This window comes from Ranitomeya variabilis, chromosome 1, assembly GCF_051348905.1.
Source record: "Ranitomeya variabilis isolate aRanVar5 chromosome 1, aRanVar5.hap1, whole genome shotgun sequence".
Lineage (NCBI taxonomy): Eukaryota > Metazoa > Chordata > Amphibia > Anura > Dendrobatidae > Ranitomeya > Ranitomeya variabilis.
The window spans coordinates 94816861-94839109 of NC_135232.1; the positions used below are offsets into that span (position 1 = coordinate 94816861).

Consider the following 22249-nt stretch of genomic DNA (forward strand, 5'->3'; position numbering starts at 1 on the left):
ATCCATAATCCAGCTTTCTATTTCACCTTAAAATTATTTAGCTTACGCATGTTCTGCTCCTATAAAAATTTCAATAAAAAATAGCAAGCATTTTTCATAGGCAAAAATGCACACTACTCAACTGGCCGTTCTCCATGGTTTGGGAAATAAATTAGTGAACGCTATAACAGACATCCTATATTGGTGCCACAGAACACATTTCCTCAGTGAAATCTTTAAATGTTATGATTTTTATGACTCATGGTGAGATATAGTTTGTAGGAAGATGAGTGACAAAAATTCAGCAGACATATTATTCATGCATATTCTCTCCATGTAAGTCATAACGCAGAGCCTCAATGAAAGTATGGCAAAATAATTCCACATCACTGAATATTATTGGAAAAAACAACACCATTTTTCATCTGTGTAAAAACATTCTCATATTATGAGTTAACAGTTATGGTAAAAACAAACATATTTAGAATTTTCAGGTAATTAATATATATATTTTTTTACACTTCTTTATTGGGATATTCCCAGTTTACGTCACATCAACAAAATATGCCCGAATATCATGAATGAGTAAATTCAACCTATGGGACATCATTCTGATCCAGAGAGGAAAGAGCTAAGGTATCTTTGACTTTCTCCCTGCAGAGGGTTGATTGCTCCCTAACACTTGTAAAAAATTGAAAAATAAAATATAAAAGGAGGTATACCACTTAGCTAGTACTGTGGTTCCTGGGAAAGGTCCACCCTCTTAGATCCTAAAAAAAATTCACGTTGTCACATGCAGAAGAATAAAGATTTAAAGAAGCGCTCTCATCAAGTTATCCTCTTAATATATTGCAATCAAATTATATAGCACACTTGCAATTGCTCATTTTGCCTTTCTACCCAGCTAATTCTTCTCTTTTCAATTAGGACTATGACATGTGATTAAAAACCAACTAGCTAATGCTGTATATAAGACCCCAATCCGACCTGTAAGAGAAGAAAAATAACTTTTATTATACTAACCAGCGAGGTGGTCCAGCCTGAGAGGCATCACTCTTCTTGGTCCTGCGTAGGAGCCGGGGAGATTGTGTGGACGACGCAGGGACGCATCATCCACACGAACCAACAAGGAGGATAGCATAGCAAGAAGATACGAGGTGCCAGATTAAGAAGAACGACGCCCCTCGGACCAGACCACCCTATTCCATAGGGGAGTATAATAATAAAATTTTTCTTCTCTTACAGGTCATGTTGGAAGCAGATATACAGCATTATAGAATGCTGTATATCAGCCCTGACAGGTGGTTGCCGTATCTCATATCGGCCAAACCTGGTTACAGTTTCCAGTTAAACTCCATGTAGAAACAGGACGTCAATTTTCCCTGCATGTCTCATGAATCATTGCAAATGTCCATGGCTGTTATGATCTGGTGGTCTAGGAGCAGCATGAGACGTACTCTGGAGAAGGTGGTACCTGTACTGACCGCAGACCCTGAACTTAAAGGGAACCTGTCACCACGTTTTTGGAAGATGGGATAAAAATAGCGTTAAATAGGGGCAGAGGTGGGCATTACATTAGTGTGTTTGTTATGCGTTTATTACCCACCTAAGTTGCCGAAATACCTTTGCAAAGTCTCCGTTTTCGCCTGTCAATCAGGCTGGTCTGGTCAAAAGGGCGTTGTCTTCCCCCAGATTTTGCGTAGTTTTCCGTTGGTGGCGTAGTGGTGTGCGCATGCCCAAAGTCCTGAATCCTCTGCCAGGGGATTTAAAAGAGCGCGCTGTTCGTTTTCATTGGTGATCGGTGGGCGTGGCCATCTTCCTTTGGCCGCGCGTGCGCAGAAGCGGCGCTCTGCTGGCCGCGGCTTCAGGAAAATGGCCGCGGGATGCCGCGCGTGCGCAGATGGATATCGCGGCGGCCATTTTCCTGAAGCCGCGGCCAGCAGAGCGCCGCTTCTGCGCACGCGCAGCCAAAGGAAGATGGCCGCGCCCACCGATCACCAATGAAAACGAACAGCGCGCTCTTTTAAATCCCCTGGCAGAGGATTCGGGACCTTGGGCATGCGCACACCACTACGCCACCAACGGAAAACTACGCAAAATCTGGGGGAAGACAACGCCCTTTTGACCAGACCAGCCTGATTGACAGGCGAAAACGGAGACTTTGCAAAGGTATTTCGGCAACTTAGGTGGGTAATAAACGCATAACAAACACACTAATGTAATGCCCACCTCTGCCCCTATTTAACGCTATTTTTATCCCATCTTCCAAAAACGTGGTGACAGGTTCCCTTTAACACCGCAACTAGAAGTAGCCGTGGAATGTACCTAATACTCCCTAGACATCTCGACACATCCGGAGGACTAATTACCCCTAGAGATAGAAAAAGGAAAACTATCTTGCCTCAGAGAAAATCCCCAAAGGATAGACAGCCCCCCACAAATATTGACTGTGAGAGGAGAGGGAAATAACATACGCAGACTGAAATCAGGATTTAGCAAAGGAGGCCACTCTAGCTAAATAGAAAGGATAGGACAGAGTACTATGCGGTCAGTATTAAAAACACTAGAAAATATCCACCACAGAAAATACAAAATCTCCACATCTAACTAAAGATATGGAGGGTATATCTGCATCTCCAGAGATACCAGCTTGGCTAAACAAATCCTTATACAGACCAAGCTGGACAAGACAAAACATGGAAAAGAACTGAACAATAAGGCCCACAGCATGAGGACTGCAAAAATCAAGGCCAGAACTTATCTTTGTTGAAATGAACAGCAAAGCAGGAGAGACCAGGCAGGGTTGTGAATCCTCCAGGAACAATGGACAACTGGCACTGACTAAAGGGTCAAGCAAGACTGAATAGCCCAGTCAGAATTGCAAAAAGTGGACACACCTGATGAATGCTGCGATCCAGAGACAGCAGCGCTACCACTTATAACCACCGGAAGGAGCCCAAGAGCAGAATTCACAACACATGGCGGGGGAACGAGGAAGCAGCTGGGTCAGGAGTTGAAGAAGGGAATTAATCTTCCTGTTTCTCCTTTGACCAGAGAAAACAGAAGAATTATGTGGGTAGAAAGGCAAAATGAGCAATTGTAAGTACAAAGTGCTATATAATATGATGAATGCAATATACTAAAAGGCAATTTCCGGACTATTCGTTTGGTCATTAATATTACATAAGGGAAGGTTCATTCATCACCTGAAGTTTGATGCACCAGTGCAGGGCGGGTATCATCACATGGCAAACCAGGGCAATAGCCTGAACTGACAGCAATTGTATGCCTACTTGACACAGATTTCCATTGACAACATCTGCCATACATGTATGCCTCTATACACAGCAAGTGCAGACTGTTATGCATCTGGCACCCAAGCCTAAATGCTGAGATTGGAACCCACTTCAGTAATAGGAGCTTAATCCCTTAGATGCTGAGGTCAACCATGACAGCAGCATTTTAGAGGTTGAAAATATGGAGATTGCCCTAATAATCTCCATCTGTCCATTGTTGTGAAGTGTTGACTGCATTGTTATGGCATCCAGAGGACCTAGTGACAGCCACAGTTTTTACCATATGTGTACACCTATGAACCCCTGTGTGTGGCTCTTGCAAGGTAAAGAGGAAAAAAAAAGTCCACAATCCTAAAGTGCATCATGGCCCAACTTCACATCACATATTGTATAAGAGCAGTCAATTCACTTTTATGGGGAAAGAGCTTGCAGTAACATTCATGGTCATTACACAAAGTATGGAGCTGTGCCTTAAATGATTGTTAAAGTCCCAAAAGTGGAGACCCACCAATAGGAAAACCCCAGAAAGCCCTTTTAACACATGATACTTGAGGGGGGAGCGAGGTCAAAATAAATTTAAACAACTCATCTTACAGCAACCACAGAAAATAGATTGTCATAGGTACCATCATCAACAATTTAAGGGTTTTTCCAATGAACAAAGTAGATTTTTAATCGATAGATACTGGACTAACAACAAGTTCCACAATCGGATGTGTTAAAAAAGGTTTCCTGTGCTGAAATAATCTTATAAATGTGCCCTTGATATGTACTGTGTAATGGCCATGTCTGGCGTGCAGGAACATGGTCTGAATAAGAAAAAAGTTTACTAACAGGACAGCAGGGGATCGCAGTTGATTGGTCCTGTGCGGTAAAATCTGTTTATAAAACAGCAAAATAAATTTTTTATCTCACAGAGCAAATCAGATGCAATCCAATGCTGTCCTGTCTGTATACTCTTTTGCTTTTTTGTTTCCTCCCCTGCCCAGGAGATGTGGTATGATCAGACCATGTTCCTGCACGGTCAGACACAGCCATTAGAGTCAGTACACAGCAGGGGCACATTTATAAGATTATCTCAGCACAGGAACATTTTATTTTTTGCATCTAATTGTGGAACTTATTTTTATTCCAAGATCTATTAATTAAAATGTACTTTGTTCATGGGAAAACCCTTTTAAGTTTGTTGGCTATACAAAATTGCAATCTGATATTTTATGTGAGTTTGCAAAGCCAAAACTGTGCCCTTTTTCTGAAATATTTCTGCAAACGACTAGAGATTCGCTTCGCTAGACATTTCACAAGCAATGCCAATATTCTTATGAGATAATCATATCGCCAAAGATTGCGCTGGTGCCACCTTACATTTTTTACTATGGAGTACAGTGGTAGACTAGATTCTTTATTCCAATTAGTCGCTTCGTATATCTAAGACAATATTAGGCGATCAAAGAAAGATTAACAGTCCAAAGTAATCTCCCAACACATGAATACATACATGCTAGTCACAAAGCCGGATGTAATACGTAGCCTGAACATACACACCCCTATGAGCCTAAAATAAATTGTATAAAAAATGCTTTTTAAAAATCTGAATTAAATGATATGTATCCAGTAATGATAACAACAGTGTAGGTAACAGCCGAATGGCAGCCAAGTAAATAGCAGGTCAATTATAAGAACTCTTACTTCCAGAAAGCATACAAAGATTGTACATGAAAACATTCCTTCACGACAATGTAAAAGCAATTTCATAGCATAAATCCTTCGATACTGAACACAATTGTTTTCCACTTATCCACTGGAGATATATGCTAGATTGATGGTGGTCCAACTACTACACTCGGCTGGTTTCATCACCAGCATAAACTCTACTTGGTGTGGTTGAGCACATGCTTGACCACCTCTCGATACTGACTTCTTGCCGCAGTCTTGTTGCTGAAGGGAATAGGTTGGGGTTGACCCCAACTTGACTGATGTCAGACCCCAACTGATCTAGCAGTTATCACCTATTTAGTGGATAGGTAACAAATGTCTGAGGCTAAAATCATACCTCCAAGTGAAACTTTGGTAATTCTAAACACATAACCAAAAATGTACAAAAAAAAATATATTAGAATAGCACCATAAAAAGTTTTACTACAATTACCAGTTTTTGATAAATTTGGCAAAAGGAATAAAAAATTAAGTAGCAAAATAGTCCTCAGGCACCATTCAGACAAACCTAAAGTGTAAAGAGGACATAGAACCCTAATAGAACAAAAAACAATACTAGGGTTCTATTGCACATAAATGGTGTGGAAACACTGAGAACAATCATCATTGACAACCATTTTTTTTTCATAAAAAAAGAGCATCAAAGGAGACCTAGCCAGTGAAAATCAGCCTGAGGACAATCGAGTTCCTACCTGGTGATGAGTACAGCATTGTCATGGTGAGCGATGCCATTCTCTGGAATGGTGTTCCCGTCACTCTGGTGCGAGAGGATGGATTTCTGCCACTTACAGAAGCTGTCGAGGGACTTGTCCGCATGGTGGTTTATCTCCAAGTTTGGCTGCAATACAAGACGCATACCAGGAATGTTCCAAGCAAATTACTAAGGTCAGTTGTTAAGCCTTTTGAAGACTAAAATGGGACTATAATTAGATGCAGTGGTTTCTAGGAATAATCTCTCCTTGCCAATATTTATCTCTATAAAATCTGACCTAGAGTTCAGCCAGCGTATTACTGAGCAGACGTATTGTGTGTTCCAAATGTAAGAGTGATTATGTCAATATAATAATTTCACATTATCATCGAGCAGGCATTTAACACATCAGTAGGTTTGTAAGCCCACTTATGTCAGACCGTTCCCGCTATATAAGAAGCAAATTAGATTGAAAGACCTAACTGCAGCACATCCAGCTGAATAACTCAAATTAATAATATTCATATTTTATTAAGAGCCTATAAAAAAACCTCATATTGTACTTGGTTTCCTATGAGTAAAGCCAATAAGTAAAGCCATGTTACACAGCAGTAGCTGTTCCCAGCCAGCTGAATCTCTACTACACATGGAGGTACCAGATTTACCCCCATCTGACCAGACTGAAAACCGGAGAAAAGGCATTTCTGAGAAAAATTAGTGAATTCATCAAATGTTACATTTATGAGAAGATCAGTCATGAGATTTATGGATATAGTCATTAGGAAGTGGTGTCAATTTGAATCGCAGATATTTCTAATTAACAGGGTTTTTACAAAAATACCAAGATGTCACCTATTCAAAGGAGAGAGGATAAGTTACTAACGGTCGAACAGCTGGGACCCCATAAATTTTTGAACCTCACAGAATAGCACTGTGCCTAATTATAAATCAAATAGAGGTGAGCATACTTGGCATCTGCTCCATTCATTATCAATGGGGCAACTAAAAATGTGGGTCAACGTACTCCAATTCCTACAGGAGTCCCATAAACAATGAATGGAGCAGATGTCAAACTTGTGCTCCTTCATTCCTCAAGACAGTGCTCTACACAACCATGTTCTAAGATGTCCAGAATAGGAGTCCTGTCAGTCAGAATTGCAGCCAGTCTTGAGATGTCTTGCAGAGGTTTACTCCCCTCAGACCATTCAAAGCACATGATTAAATTGAGGAAAAATGTGTATGAGGGAGTTGAGAAGAATAGCTCTTCGCTAAACGAGTGTTTGGCCAACGATTGTTGAAGGTGTATGGGCACCTTGAGAATTGCTGCTCTTTCACCATTTCCTTATAGTTTTATGTTTAGTATATTGCTCATAAATTTAGTCAAAAAACTCTTGAAATCAAACATATAAGCTATATTTTGCATAATTAATGTCTTAGATGGTGCAAGGGGCCAATCTATCACACAAATCAACACTTTGCCACATAAGATGTTTTTAACTGTGATTTAGACAAAAAACATTCTCTGCATTTTTTAATAATAACTCCCCCCATTATATGTCATTGGTAGGGAATTCAACTAATTAACAGACTATTTGGCCATGACATGTGTGATTTGCTGGCAAGTAGAAATTCAAGTTGATCACCAAGTGTCTCTGAGCTGGATCCTCCAGCAAACAGAGATTTATTCCTTGGCGAAATCTAATTTTATGGGTTCAGGGGTTTTTTTTTGCTGCGCCACCACAGAACAAAATAAGCATTACACAAGGATTGTTCAACTCACTGGTTCTCTGTATAACGCGGGACAGATATCCAGAGAGAGAGATCCTCTTTATGACTGGTCTAGACTCTTTACTATGTTCGAGAGAGGAGGATCCTGAGCAAAGGAACCCAATACCCTAATAGGGTATATTATAATGGGTTCTCTAATCCCGCCTACATATGTCTACAAAAACATGATCATACTCCAGCTAAATAATGGAAAGCGTGATTATCAAGCCATTTTGGAAAACCTGGCTTCCCACAAAGGATTAAAGGGAATTTATTTCCCCAAATGCTATTAATCTGCAGATATAGAGATAATCTGAATGTTAATAGCATTCTAATGCTGTCTTGTCTCTTGCTACATAGAGGAAACAAACTTTATTTCTTCTGGGAGCCACCGGCTTTCAGTCATATTGGCATGTTCGGAGAAGCTTCAGCACACAGTGATCAGTGGCTGTAAGCACGCCCCAGCACTTTGACAGCTCATTCTGTATTTCATTTGTGCAACTTGATCTGTCAGTCCTAGTGCTTACAGTGAGTGACTGAAGGCGCTCCGGGCATGCCTCTATGACTGAAAGCTGTCGGGTCCCAGGAGGAATAAAGTTCATTTTCTCCTGTAAGCCGCATTTTCAATATGGAGACCTGACAGCGTTAGAACACTATTAACCTGCAGATTAGCCCCAAATCTGTGAGGTTCATAGTAACAGGTATTAAACTATTAAGTACATCAAAACACACTTAAATAGTTAAATATAAAATTAGAACCACAGAGAGAGGGACTAAAACTATTGACTATTGGAATAAAATCTAATTCTGGTCAACTTTTTGTAAGACTTTCCCATCTGGACAAGATAATGTTATTTAATTAGAGACTAACGTGAATGATCACCTACCTGATCTTCCGTGAGGACTATTAATCGAGTCACTATGATATTCACAACGTTTCCTAGGCTGGAATCACGGTAAAGTTTGGCAACCTGACCTCCAGAAAAGAAGAATAGACACAAAGTCAGACAGTGAAACAATGAAACAAAGAATAATGGCTGAACATAAATGACATGATCACTAGCAAACTGTTCACACAACGGATATGCACTTAATACAGGTGTCACTAGGGGTCATTCAGACGTCCGATTTTCATGGATGAATGCCATCTGTGATTTTCATGGATAGCACTCATACCTGTGATAGTCTACGGGGTTAGTCACATGCCCCATGACTTTTCGTAGACAGAGGACCACGGAAAATCGTGGGGACAGGTTTGATTTTGATCGAAGGGTCGGATTAAAACCAGCAAAGCAAGTTCAGAGGGCCCGTGAAAAAAAAAATAAAAAATCAGATCACACATGGATGCCACCATTGAAACTCTGCTCAAACTATAATAATCATCATCATCAGGCTGTTTTCCTCACACATGGGCTATGATCGGACGTCTGAATGAGCCCTAAGGCTGAGGAGACTCAGAGGACACAGATGGATATTTCCATTTTCATCATGAACGGGTCAACCTCAGTGAAACAGACCATCTCTCCATTTACTTCTAGGGGATGTCATAAATTGCAAAAATCAAAGACCTTCCTCCTTGTAATTGAAGTTCCCAAAATGTGGGACATCCATCAGGTCTGAGGGAAAATGGGAATACTTCATACACTACAGATTTCAGACAGTGATTTTCATTTGTCTGTTCTTCTAGATGACAATGCCATATGTCAATACAATAATTATTCGACACTGACTAGATCAATCTCTTCTTTTATCTGACCAGGGCTGCGGTTTTAATGAGGAGTTTGAAAGCGGTTTGTAGACTCCTCTGTCTTGTGGCATTGCATATATTATGTGAAAACAATATTTCTGTAATTTAGCAAAATGTTTGCTTGTGCAGGTGGGATGTATTACAATCAAGGCATGCTGCTTGATGCCTTTATTGTCAATCCCGACACCCAAGCTTTCAATGACCTGCAGTCTTTTCCTGAAAAAAAAAATTAAGTTCAATTATGATTTTATATGATCAGAATTGAACTTAGAGTCACATTCAGGAGAAGACAGGAAAAGATGGAGACCAAATCAACAGAGAGCATGGGTGTCAGGACTAAAACTGAACAACAATGAGCAGCATGCAGTGTATTGTAATATATGTAGGCTGAGAAAATTTGAATGAAAATCAAAAAGTTTTTTTTTATATGACATGCAATTAAATAAAATATAATTGCCTAGCTGCTGATAGGATTTCAATTGAGCAAAACACGGTCTGATTTTCAAACCGCAAAATAATCAGGCCAACAATCTAGCAAAGTAATGAGATGGTAACGAGAGGGTGGTTTGATTGCAATGAAATCTCTAAAGGTACCGTCACACTAAGCGACGCTGCAGCGATAGCGACAGCAATGCCGATCGCTGCAGCGTCGCTGTGTGGTCGCTGGAGAGCTGTCACACAGACCGCTCTCCAGCGACCAGCGATGCCGAGGTCCCCGGGTAACCAGGGTAAACATCGGGTTGCTAAGCGCAGGGCCGCGCTTAGTAACCCGATGTTTACCCTGGTTACCAGCGTAAAAGTTAAAAAAACAAACAGTACATGCTCACCTGCGCGTCCCCCAGCCTCTGCATCCTGACGCTGACTGAGCTCCAGCCCTAACAGCACAGCGGTGACGTCACCGCTGTTGCTTTCACTTTCAGTTTAGGGCCGGCGCTTTAGTGTCAGGAAGCAGAGGCTGGGGGACGCGCAGGTGAGTATGTACTGTTTGTTTTTTTAACTTTTACGCTGGTAACCAGGGTAAACATCGGGTTACTAAGCGCGGCCCTGCGCTTAGTAACCCGATGTTTACCCTGGTTACCAGTGTAAAATATCGCTGGTATCGTCGCTTTTGCTGTCAAACACGGCGATACACGGCGACCTAGCGACCAAATAATGTGCAGACCTTCTAGCAGCGACCAGCAATATCACAGCGGGATCCAGATCGCTGCTGCGTGTCAAATACAGCGATATCGCCATCCAGGTCGCTGCAACGTCACGGATTGCTGGCGATATCGCCTAGTGTGACGGTACCTTAAGATTCTAAGAGACCTGAAGAATCTTAGAAATTTCATTGCAATCAAACCACCCTTCCCTTTTCATACAGAAAAATGAAGACCGTAATCATTGCGTAGGGTGAATAATCTTTAGCAAGTCAGCCTTCCACATATAGCGGCTTTATTCTGAAAGGCTAGTAAGTGATAAAAGAATAATCACATAATAGTGAAGTAAAACATATTCTAATGAAAATCACTGAAAGGACAAGAAAGATCAATCTGATCGTGAAAAAACAATGGAGAGATCTGAGAAACCACAAAGAACCCTTTTTCTCATCATACAATTTCCTTTTATCACTAGGTAGATCTCCCACTGAATACACCTACACAAAGCAGAAGACGACTTCCAAGAGTTGGCAGCTAGAGAGCATTCTAACATTACTTGATGACATCAGTGTTCCTTCATGCACTAAACCAGCACAATAAAGAAAGGAGTCAGGATGATAAAAGGAAACAAACAGGTACTGTAAGCAACAGGTAGAAGACGAGCAGAGGAGGCGGTGTCCTGCTCACAATCAGCCATTGCTCAGTAGATCTGCCAGACACCAGATGCTACAAGCCACAAAATGTAGTTAAAGATAATGTCAGCTACTTAACTGGAAACCTTCCAAATCTTTACTGCATCACTTAAAAACATGATAACTTAAAAACATGATAATTACATTATAAAGCACCATCGGTATGCAGTTGTTTTTATTTCTATATTTATGGGATAGCACAGTTAATCCTTTTGTTTGCAGAGTACCACTTAAAGGGTATTTGTCGCCAGTTTTTTGCTACCTAAAATCTAAAAGCAGCATAGAGTAAAGGCAGAGATACTGATACCAAAGATGTGTCACTTATTGGGCTGCTTCCTGTCGTTTGGATAAAACCACTGGTTTATCAGCAGGAGATCACCACACCAGACAAGAAAACCTGCATCTAGGCAGTCCTCAATATTCATGAGCTCTGTATAACCCCGCCCTCACCACTGATTGGCAGCTTTTCGCCTATGCACAGAGTATACAGAAAGCTGCCAATCAGAGGTGTGGGTGGGTTTTACCAAGCTCTGGCCCTACATCAATGATGATCTCTGAAGGGGTATACAAAAATAAAAAAAAATAAAAAAAAACCCTGGTGTGACAGATTCCCTTTAAAACTATTTTACTATACGACCGATTCTCAATGCTCAAGTTACATCTAGGCAGAATACCTACATTTATTTGCATTATACAATGTTACACAACTGAACGGCCACAGTTGATAAAGCGCCTCATCAGTTTGATAGTGGTACTGCAGTTATAAAAGCAAATTCTGCCTTCCGTTATCTTCCGATATGTCATAGAGAGCTATCAAAAGTGAGAGTCTGTGCCTCAGAAGGAAAGTATGAAAAATAAATAGCTGAACCCTTTACAGGATGGATTGCGAACTTCAGAATCTATGAAACTAGAATTTAGCTGGGGAAAAAAGGCATCTACGACGCAGGTCTTGATTCTAAAATAATGTGACACTACATAAGAATAAAGGGGTCAAACTTACAATATTCATTACGCTCAGGATGTAGTGTTCAATGTCTTTGCGTCCGTGATACCCCACCATCATTTTGTCAGCCACCACTAGCGTCTCCACAAATCGTTCAACACTGACCGATCTCCTCTGCCGGCGAGGACCATTTTCCGTGTCATTATCTGAAGGTGTCGTAGGGGTGGACAATGTATGGTTTAGCCACCAAGGCTTGTGGTTCCCTGTAAGATCTTCTAGGAATCAAAGTAACTGTATTAGATATAACAGACATGAATTACTGCTAGCAGCCAAAGCCATCGCATCCTTTATACTATAGTTTGGATATTAAGCAATAGTACCAACATAGATTTGGGCAACGTACTGTATGTGTTCAGATGGACCAGAACTTGGTGATTTAACTGAGGAGGACTGCATCTTCCTTCTAACAACTCCCATTTTAATTTTCCTTATATGTCCCCTTTAAGCACGTTTCTACGACTTTAATTGTATTAATCATTATTGTTTGGATATGTTTTTAATTAAAAAGCTTACAGTTTTGCAATATATTATTCCATTATCAGGTAGGCCCAATTCAGAAGAAGTTTAACTGCTAGGGGCTCACCAAAAAGATTTGCACTGCCCTGGTTCTGTGTCCCGTCCGGTCCTACATGCCGGTCACAACAGGCCAGGTCATCACCCTAAGCCCGGCATCCCGGGGGCCTCTCTTGCTTACTAAGTCTTGAGGTTGGATGCCGGACAACATGAATATTTTGCTCAACTCTAGTACCTACAATATAATACAAACTTTTTTTTTTAAGGGAGTGAATATAATGCATTCTGGAGGCCATAAGATGACTGTGGACTACAGATTGATTGACTTGGCAGCCAGAAAGTGGACACTAAGTGATGATCAAGCTACGCTTTTACAAACCCTTGTCTATTAGGTTTTATTCACATTAACGTTCTTTCACAGAACAGATGCAACTGTTGTGAAGGATCTCGGTGAATTCTTTAGACTTTTAGAGATTCTGGTATATTTGAAAGCAATAATAGAACTTCTATGCTCTATTCTCATTATGAAAAACAGACGAAAGCCAGAGCGATACTACAGCTAGTGTGTAAACTAATCTATTCTCATTTAATCTTTAAAGGGGTTGTCTAGGACTATTTTTTTTTACTACAGGGCTCAATGCCGATCTCTGCCACCACAGAGTGGTCACAGACCACTCCTGCTGGCGACTCTCCGGCTTTCACTGATGTCATGTCAACAGAGCAGTGGCTTCATTTCTGTTGATGAGATGTGACTGCCAACGTCATGCTGATTGACAGCCGACTTTTTGTTGCCTAACTGCAGGGAGTCAATCAGCATGACGTCAGCAGTAACGCCTCATTGACAGAGGAGCCTGGAAGAAGAGCTGCTCTGTTGATGTGGAACAGCTGAATCACCGACAGGAGAGCCGATGAGTGCTCTGAGCCAGCGCCATGTAGAACAGGCAGGTAGGTGCCTTGGTTTTTAGGCCCACAGTTAAAAAAAAAAAATAAATGAAAAAAAAAAAATAGTCCTGGACAATAGCTTTAGGGTCTGCTCAATATTTGTATATTGCCGAAGAGGGAACCTTGTAAAGAGACCCTGCAAAATAGTAAGGATTGTCCAAGTCACACAATGCCCCCTATTGGGACCCCCAAGCATTCAGCTACAGCCTGTTTGGAAACTTGAGTAATTTCTATGTAGCTCCCACACAGAGGAAATTAGGTAATAGCCAGTGCCCATCTAAATCAAGGCTTGGCTGGGTAATCCTGGACAGGAGAGAGCCTCAAGAAACAGAAATGATCTTTATAACAGTTCTTCACTGTGCCCAAGAGATGAACACCCTGAACTGAAGAATCATTAATGGGGTGTATAATAACGGGTTTCCTAACCTAGATAAGATCATTCATCAGCAGCTAGCCAAAAGAAAGGGGTTTTACGAGTTAAAAAAACAAACAAAACACATCTGCTTTTTTCTTCTTCAAAAAACAGTGGCACATTGTCTCGTATCTCAGCACAGATCTATTTGAGTGAATAAGACGGAAGTGCAATACCAGAAGTAGGCCATGGACATAATTGGTGCAGTTTCTAAAATAAAACCACTAATTTTGTGTAATCTCAAGCCTCGTTTAATGCATTTCAATTCTGGTTTCAATATGCTTTCACATGTCCAAAATATTTGTAAAAAGTGATAGCTCCTCTAACACATATCTTACCTTTCACGCCACAGTGTCCCTGGGTGCTTGAATGTCGCTGATGGATGGCAGACTTTCGGTAAATAACATGAGGGTGGCCCCTTTCGGAGTTAAAGTGATTGGAGTTTTCAGTTACGTTGTCTAAAGGCTCAATAAAATACTCTTCATCTTCAGTAGCGATTACGCCATGCTTGGATGGAAAAGAATAGGAAAAGGATTTAGACAAACTGGAGAGACTTGTGCTTTCTGCATTAGAGCTGATGACGTCTGGGAAATGTAAAGTAAATGTGAATATTTCTACATTGCAGAACAATGCATTAATCACACTGCTGTGTATGGAGCAAACAGACTGCTCCCTTAATTAACTTTTCATCCCACATCCTCGTCATTATACAGATACTGCCAAAGCTTCTTATTTCATCCTCGCACAGAGGTGATGGCCTAACTATTTAGTAAAAAAATACATAATAAATAAATATACACTCACTGGCCACTTTATTAGGTACACCTGTCCAACTTCTTGTTAACACTTAATTTCTAATCAGCCAATCACATGGCGGCAACTCAGTGCATTTAGGCATGTAGACATGGTCAAGACAATCTCCTGCAGTTCAAACCGAGCATCAGTATGGGGAAGAAAGGTGATTTGAGTGCCTTTGAACGTGGCATGGTTGTTGGTGCCAGAAGGGCTGGTCTGAGTATTTCAGAAACTGCTGATCTACTGGGATTTTCACGCACAACCAACTCTAGGGTTTACAGAGAATGGTCCGAAAAAGAAAAAAAATCCAGTGAGCGGCAGTTCTGTGGGCGGAAATGCCTTGTTGATGCCAGAGGTCAGAGGAGAATGGGCAGACTGGTTCGAGTTGATAGAAAGGCAACAGTGACTCAAATCGCCACCCATTACAACCAAGGTAGGCCTAAGAGCATCTCCGAACGCACAGTGCGTCGAACTTTGAGGCAGATGGGCTACAGCAGCAGAAGACCACACCGGGTACCACTCCTTTCAGCTAAGAACAGGAAACTGAGGCTACAATTTGCACAAGCTCATCGAAATTGGACAGTAGAAGATTGGAAAAACGTTGCTTGGTCTGATGAGTCTCGATTTCTGCTGCGACATTCGGATGGTAGGGTCAGAATTTGGCGTAAACAACATGAAATCTTCGGGATGTGGTGGAACGGGAGATTCGCATCAGGGATGTGCAGCCGACAAATCTGCGGCAACTGTGTGATGCCATCATGTCAATATGGACCAAAATCTCTGAGGAATGCTTCCAGCACCTTGTTGAATCTATGCCACGAAGAATTGAGGCAGTTCTGAAGGCAAAAGGGGGTCCAACCCGTTACTAGCATGGTGTACCTAATAAAGTGGCCAGTGAGTGTATATATACACACACAGTATAAACAAAACACACACACACATATATACACTAGATGGTGGTCCGATTCTAACGCATCGGGTATTCTAGAATATGCATGTCCACGTAGTATATTGCCCAATCACGTAGTATAAAGCCCATGTAGGATAGCTGCGGAGACACCATCACGTGTTTCTCAACGCAAGCAGTGAATAGCCAGCCCTTTCCCCGGGAAGGAACAACCACGGGAAGGGCAGCATCCAATAAAGGAAAACATCCAATACAGGAAAACCACCTATGCCAAGCATGGTATCCATCCACAGACAGCTGTTTCGGGGTGTTTGCCCCTCATCAGTGTGGAGTAGGAATCTGGCTATTAGGAGCAGTGCCTAGTAAAAGGCTGTGAAAGAACAGATGATTGGCCTCGGGGAGACCAAAACATCCAACACCGCGGAGACACCATCACGTGTTTCTCAACGCAGTGATCCAGAACACTGCCCCCATCCCTTACGTAGTATATTGCCCAGCTACGTAGTATATTGCCCAGCCACGTATGTCACAAGTTAAAAAATAAACATATACTCAACCTTCCGAGGGCCCCTTGTAGTCCTGTAGCCTGTGTGTGGTGCACGCGGCAGCTTCCGGTCCCAGGGTTGGTATGAGCGCAGGACCTGTGATGGCAGGTCCTTCTCGCATAGCATCCCTAGCACTGGAACCTGCCAGCGCGAGCGCATCGTCAGACTACGGAAGGTGAGAATTGCAGGTTTTTTCTTTTTTTAATTATTTTTAACATTAGATCATTTTACTATTAATGCTGCATAGGCAGCATCAATAGTAAAAACTTGGTGACACAGGGTTAATAGCGGCGGTAACGGAGTGCGTAACCCGCGGCATAACGCGGTCCGTTACCGCTGGCATTATCCCTGTGTGAGTGGTGACTGACTGACTGGAGGGGAGTACGCGGGCACCGGGCACTGACTGCAGGGGAGTAGGGAGGGAATAATCGGACTGTGCCCGTCGCTGATTGGTCGCGGCAGCCATGACAGGCAGTTAGCGAGACCAATCAGCGACGCGAGATTTCCGTGACGGAAGTTGCAGACAGAAAGACGGAAGTACCCCTTAGACAAGTGTGTGTGTGTGTGTGTGTGTGTGTGTGTGTGTGTGTGTGTGTGTGTGTGTGTGTGTGTGTGTGTGTATGTATGTATGTATGTATGTATGTATGTATATATATATATATATATATATATATGTATATATATCCTGAACTATCTAATGAATGTTCACTGAAGACAGACTCGAGATGAAGCACTAATAGAGGAGAAACCCATGAGGTGACAATCACTTCCTTGTTTTGATTGTTGACCTTTTACTAGGATGTATTTTATTGATTTTTAGCGTGCATTGCTCTTCGTGGTCCATCTAGGTTTTGTATGCCATTTATTACCATTGCGCTGGGATTGTCTTGTTACACTGTGTCTTCAGGCTCTACACTTGCCTGTTAGGTTAGCGGGTTGCAGGGTTCCTCATTTATTAAGGTGAAGACCCCTGGTTACAGTTAGAGATGCCTTTTTGATTAGTTTTAATTGTTTTGTCTCACATATGATAATCAGTAAAGTGTTAGGGTGAGATCAAACACGACAGCTGGCCGCATGCTGCACGTGGCCTACTTCGTCCACTGTGATGGCCAATTGACAATCAAGTTTACCAACTGTGCAGTTATTAGCCAGCCATGATTTGGAGCAGCTTCAGGCACATGGTCAGTCGCAACATATGACTGCACTCTTAGGGCTCGGATTCATTAAGACAGATGTTTTGCACATTAGTCTTAATAAACAGGATCATTGGAGCAAGATGCGCCTAATTTATTAAGAAGCGCAGACCACCTGATGAATTAGGAACATCTTACAATTGATGTGTGCTTATGCCAGAAATCTTACATAATATTCTAAAGCAAGTTATTCCACGAAAGTGGCAAAACGTTTCATTAATTAGATGGGCTTCTCCATGCAGTGCCCTAGTCTTGCCCACTTTGGAGAAGCTGGCCAAGACTGGCTAAAAAATGTCAAAAAATATCTACATTTTTGAGTTGCATTAAAATCTGTGACATTTGAATATGCTGTATGCCACAAAACTGGACAAAAACATCTTCAGAAATTGGGTTCTTTGTATGTATCATGCACCCCCCATTTTCCTCCATTGTTTAATGCTCTTGTAGATCACATAAAAGGGGACTAGAAAGTCGGCCAAGCTTTTAAGAATCAATAACGTGAATATCAGACAGGTTGTTTTGTGCTTCAATTATATTAATCAATATAAATTACAACTATATCCATTAAAGAGTCAACTCTATTTTTAATTATGTAAGCAGAACCCAACTTCAGTGATCCACAAATATTTTATTCCAAAAAGTGGCCCTGACATTTTTTATGCCAAGTAACTTCATAACATCATCCACTAAGAGGCAGAAAACACCTAACTGTAAATCGAAGTCATCAATACCTTCTACCTCGCATGGGCGAACACGCACGCAAAAAGCACGAGACAGAAGCCAGATTCATCAAAGCAACTTCACCAGGATTCTAAAGTAAATTGCCTTGAAAAGTTACAAAATTTTGGAGCAACTCACAAAAATGTTAGACTTTTTGTGTTTTCACACCAGTTTCTCCCAACTATGCCAAAGTAGAAGGAGATAAGGCACGGGCGTAATGCCATGGCTTGTCTAATTCATGACTAGCTGTGGCGTTACTTGCACCAGAAATCTTACACCAGTCAATGATGGGTGTAAGATTTGTGGTGTAGCGCAGAGGCGCACACCGCTTGTCTGACTCCCAATTCATGAAAAGACGTGCACTTATTCACAAATCAGGAGAGCGACTCCAGCATGCCCCTCATCAAGACCACAGAGAAAATCACCAGTGAGCCGGGGTCAAGACAGGTTAGACTCAGTCAACAGGAAATAAAATCAATTTTCCAGCACCCAGCAATAAATTTTTTTTTTTTTTTCTTATTTTTAGAAAATAAGGTTTGCATAATGATTAACTGATCCCTAATTAATTTGTGGAGGAACCAGACTACAAGTGATCACGGGAGACATATGGCATTACACCGTTCTCATTGCAATAATTGTACGGGTATGTGCACACGTAGGTGGGATGTCTGCGGATTTTTCCGCACCTGTTTTTGTAAATCCGCAGGTAAACCGCACTGCGGATTATCTGCGGATTTACTGCGGATTTTTAGTTTTGTGCCGATTCCACCTGCAGTTTTATACCTGCGGATTCCTATTGAGGAACAGGTGAAAACCGCTGCGGAATCCACACAAAGAATTGACATGCTGCGGAAAAAACAATGCTATGTTTCCGCGCGTTTTTTTCCGCAGCATGTGCACTGCAGATTTTGTTTTCCATAGGTTTACATGGTACTGTAAACTCACGGAAATCAGCTGCAGATCCACAGCGTCAAAACGGCTGCGGATCCGCAGCAAAATCCGCAGCATGCACATAGCCAACAAGTGCTATGATTTCCGCTCTGTCTAATAGATGGGGGTCCTGAACAGTTTTAAAATAACTTTTACACCAATCACTTTAATCAGCTTCAATTTTTATGAGCTTTTTTCAGCCTCAGTACATTTAAATTAATTTTTTTTTATTTTTTTTTTTAATAACGTAGTGAATGAAACAACATTTTCACACTCAAAAACTACTGATAAGTCAAAAAATAATTAGAATTTACTGTAACCCGTAAAATATTCATTACATACATATCTTTTTTTTTTTTTCTTACAGGCATATTTTTAAGGGCTCTGCGGTTTTGTCAGCTCTGTGTGTATGGTATTTCAGGTACTACTTGTTGTAAGGTTTCCTTTTAGAAATAAAATTCCTAATACATTCTCGTTAGTGTATTTCATGCCACGTTCACACGTTCAGTATTTGGTGAGTATTTTACCTCAGTATTTGTAAGCCAAAACCTGGAATGGGTGATAAATACAGAAGTGGTGGTGTTTCTATTATAGGTCATCAATTAGGATGGGTCATCAATGTCTGATCGGTCGGGGTTCGACACCCCTATCAGCTGTCATTGGTTTCGGGAGCGGCCGCAAGTACTCACTTGCCGAGCTGCTCCGTCTACTTGTAGTGGCCGCTGCAGGGTACTAAACACCCTCCTGTTCATTTGTATAGGAGGCGGATGTTTAGTACCAAGTCTCGGCCACTACAAGTAGATGGAGCAGCTTGGCATGCAAGTACTTCCGGCCGGCGGTTGCCACAGACACAGATAACGGCTAATTGATAGGGGTGCCGGGCGTAGGACCACGTCCGATAAGACAATGATGACCTATCCTAAGGATAGCCCATCAATGTAAAAGCGGTGGACAACCTCTTTAAATGCATGAGTTGCCATGAAATCTCCTTTGCTTACATATGGTAAAGCAGTAGCAGATTTTTTTTTAACAAAAAAGCCTCCACAAAATTACGCTACGTGGGAACATGGCCATAATCCAATGAATCAAGGAGGTTATCTTTTTTTTAAACCACTAATTAGCTTTTGGATTTATTAACTCAAGATATCTCTCAAATGGAATTATAAAAGATTAGAATGGTAACCAAAACATTTAATCTGAAAAGAGAAGAAATCTATAGAAGGGGGGAGTCATCCATGAAAGAGAAAGGAAGCAAAAATACGTGCTAAATAGGATTAGGAACGCACCACTAAGCAATTTTAATGCAGTGCCCCGCTCATTAAGTAATCGGTATTAGACTTTCAACACATGACAATTTTAGCATGACTTCAAGTCCCAAGAATAGCATGCAGTTTACTCCAAAAGGTGCCGCTGTTTGAGAGGATTATGGCACACAGTATGCCATGTTAACCTCATCAGCCTGGGGAACCTATAAATGGATTCTGAGGACTTCATTCCTTTATTCAATGCACACTGGGCTCCTAAGCCAAATATCCTGTTCTAGAACAAGCGGTATACACAGAATGAGCTGTGGGGTTACAGTCAGTCAATCACTCTACAAGCTGCGCTCCTCCGGCAGATTACTAATACGGATACCTGGCTGAGCATTATCGGAAATATGGGTCGCCGGCATGTGTACATGTAAAGTATGGTACTAGCTTCAATAGGACAGGTAGATAACAGCCATACATTAACATTAGAACTAGGAGAAAGAAAAATAGATAAAGAAAGAAGAAACATTGGAGAAGAAGAAAGAAAAGTAAAAAGATCCTCTGCAGTGAACACTAGTCATTTAAATAATAAAGATTTGCAAAGAAAAATTTCTCCAGAGCAGAAAGGGTAATAAATGTCATGTTTATTCTATATACTCGTTACAAGACATGTTGGAAACACCAATGAAAATATCAGGTGATACCAGATCGACGCGTTAAGACTAGATAGTCGTAGACCCTGACTAAGACTATCTAGTCGAAATGCGTCAGTCTGGTGTCGCCCAAGATTCTCATTGGTGTTTCCACCATGTCTTGTTACAAGTATATACAGGGTTGACCATTTATATGGATACACCTAAATAAAATGGGAATGGTTGGTGATATCAACTTCCTGTTTGTGGCACATAAGTATATGGGAGGGGGAAACTTTTCAAGATGGGTGGTGACCATGGCGGCCATTTTGGGCAGCACTTTAAACACATTTCATAAGTGGTCATAAACTTGTAAATAACTCATGAAAGAATAGAGTTACGTTAAAACCAAGCACACCATTGTTTTTCTTGTGAAATTCTCAATAAGTTTGATTTGTCACATGACCCTCTTCCCATTGGGAAAAAAGTTGGATCCAAAATGTCCAACTTCAAAATGGCCACCATGGTCACCACCCATCTTGAAGAGTTTTCCCCCTCGCATATATTAACGTGCCACAAACAGGAAGTTGATATCACCAACCATTTCCATTTTATTTAGGTGTATCCATATAAATAGCCCACCCTGTAGAATAAACATGAAGTTTTATTACCCTGTATGCGCTTGAGAAATTTTTCCCTCGGCATTTCTGTCTCAAGAAACGCCCAGGACCAGGGGACTCTGTGCATGGACTCTACCTCTCACAAAGTGCATGGAAAACAGAGAGCTGACTACTCATTCTCTGTTTCTCTCTAGGTTTCAAGAAGTGACTTGCCTTGCAGCAGCTCTACTAGAACATGATCTCCTGCTCTTCATCACACCCATGAGTATTGAGCAGAAGACCTTATCCTGGATGGAACCATACATTAAACCATTCACCACTTTCAGCATATTGAGAAATGCATCTCGTGATCGATATAGTACTGAAATTTGGTAATACTGCAATTATCTCCTTCCCCCTTCAAGTGAAAACATATGGATTCCACCTATGAGGGGGTTTCAAGGAATACCCTTGTTCTTTTTACAAAATGTTTAAAAGGGGTTGTTCACTAGAAAATAACCTCGTATTATTGAATAAAATGTGCAGCATACAATTAAAAAAAAAAAGACTACTTACCTACCAGACCAGAGCCGTTAGGGCGATTTCAGATGTGCGTGATAATCAGTCCGATGTCGAATCACTATGCATGGACTGGCTGGGTGTCTCCCGACCAGATCGTGAGCGCCTCATAGAAATATATGAAGCTATCATGCTCGGGTCAAGAGATGAGAGGCCAGCCCATGCATTGTGATCAGACATTGTCTTGATTATCACAGACACC

The 22249-nt window shown here is 41.4% G+C and overlaps 1 protein-coding gene across 2 annotated transcripts in view; it reads right to left on the reverse strand.

Annotated features, from left to right (window-relative positions):
- The window catches only part of ADAMTS6 (ADAM metallopeptidase with thrombospondin type 1 motif 6), a 363879-nt gene that overhangs the window by 275974 nt on the left and 65656 nt on the right, over positions 1 to 22249 (reverse strand). The window contains exons 4-7 of one of the 2 annotated variants that reach the window (XM_077286170.1): positions 14236 to 14404; positions 12028 to 12245; positions 8337 to 8420; positions 5684 to 5829 (exon numbers count right to left, since the gene is read on the reverse strand). In XM_077286170.1, the coding sequence (XP_077142285.1) occupies positions 5684 to 5829; positions 8337 to 8420; positions 12028 to 12245; positions 14236 to 14404 (617 nt within the window). The remainder of the gene's footprint in view (positions 1 to 5683; positions 5830 to 8336; positions 8421 to 12027; positions 12246 to 14235; positions 14405 to 22249) is intronic. The other variant, XM_077286161.1, reaches the window with a different exon arrangement.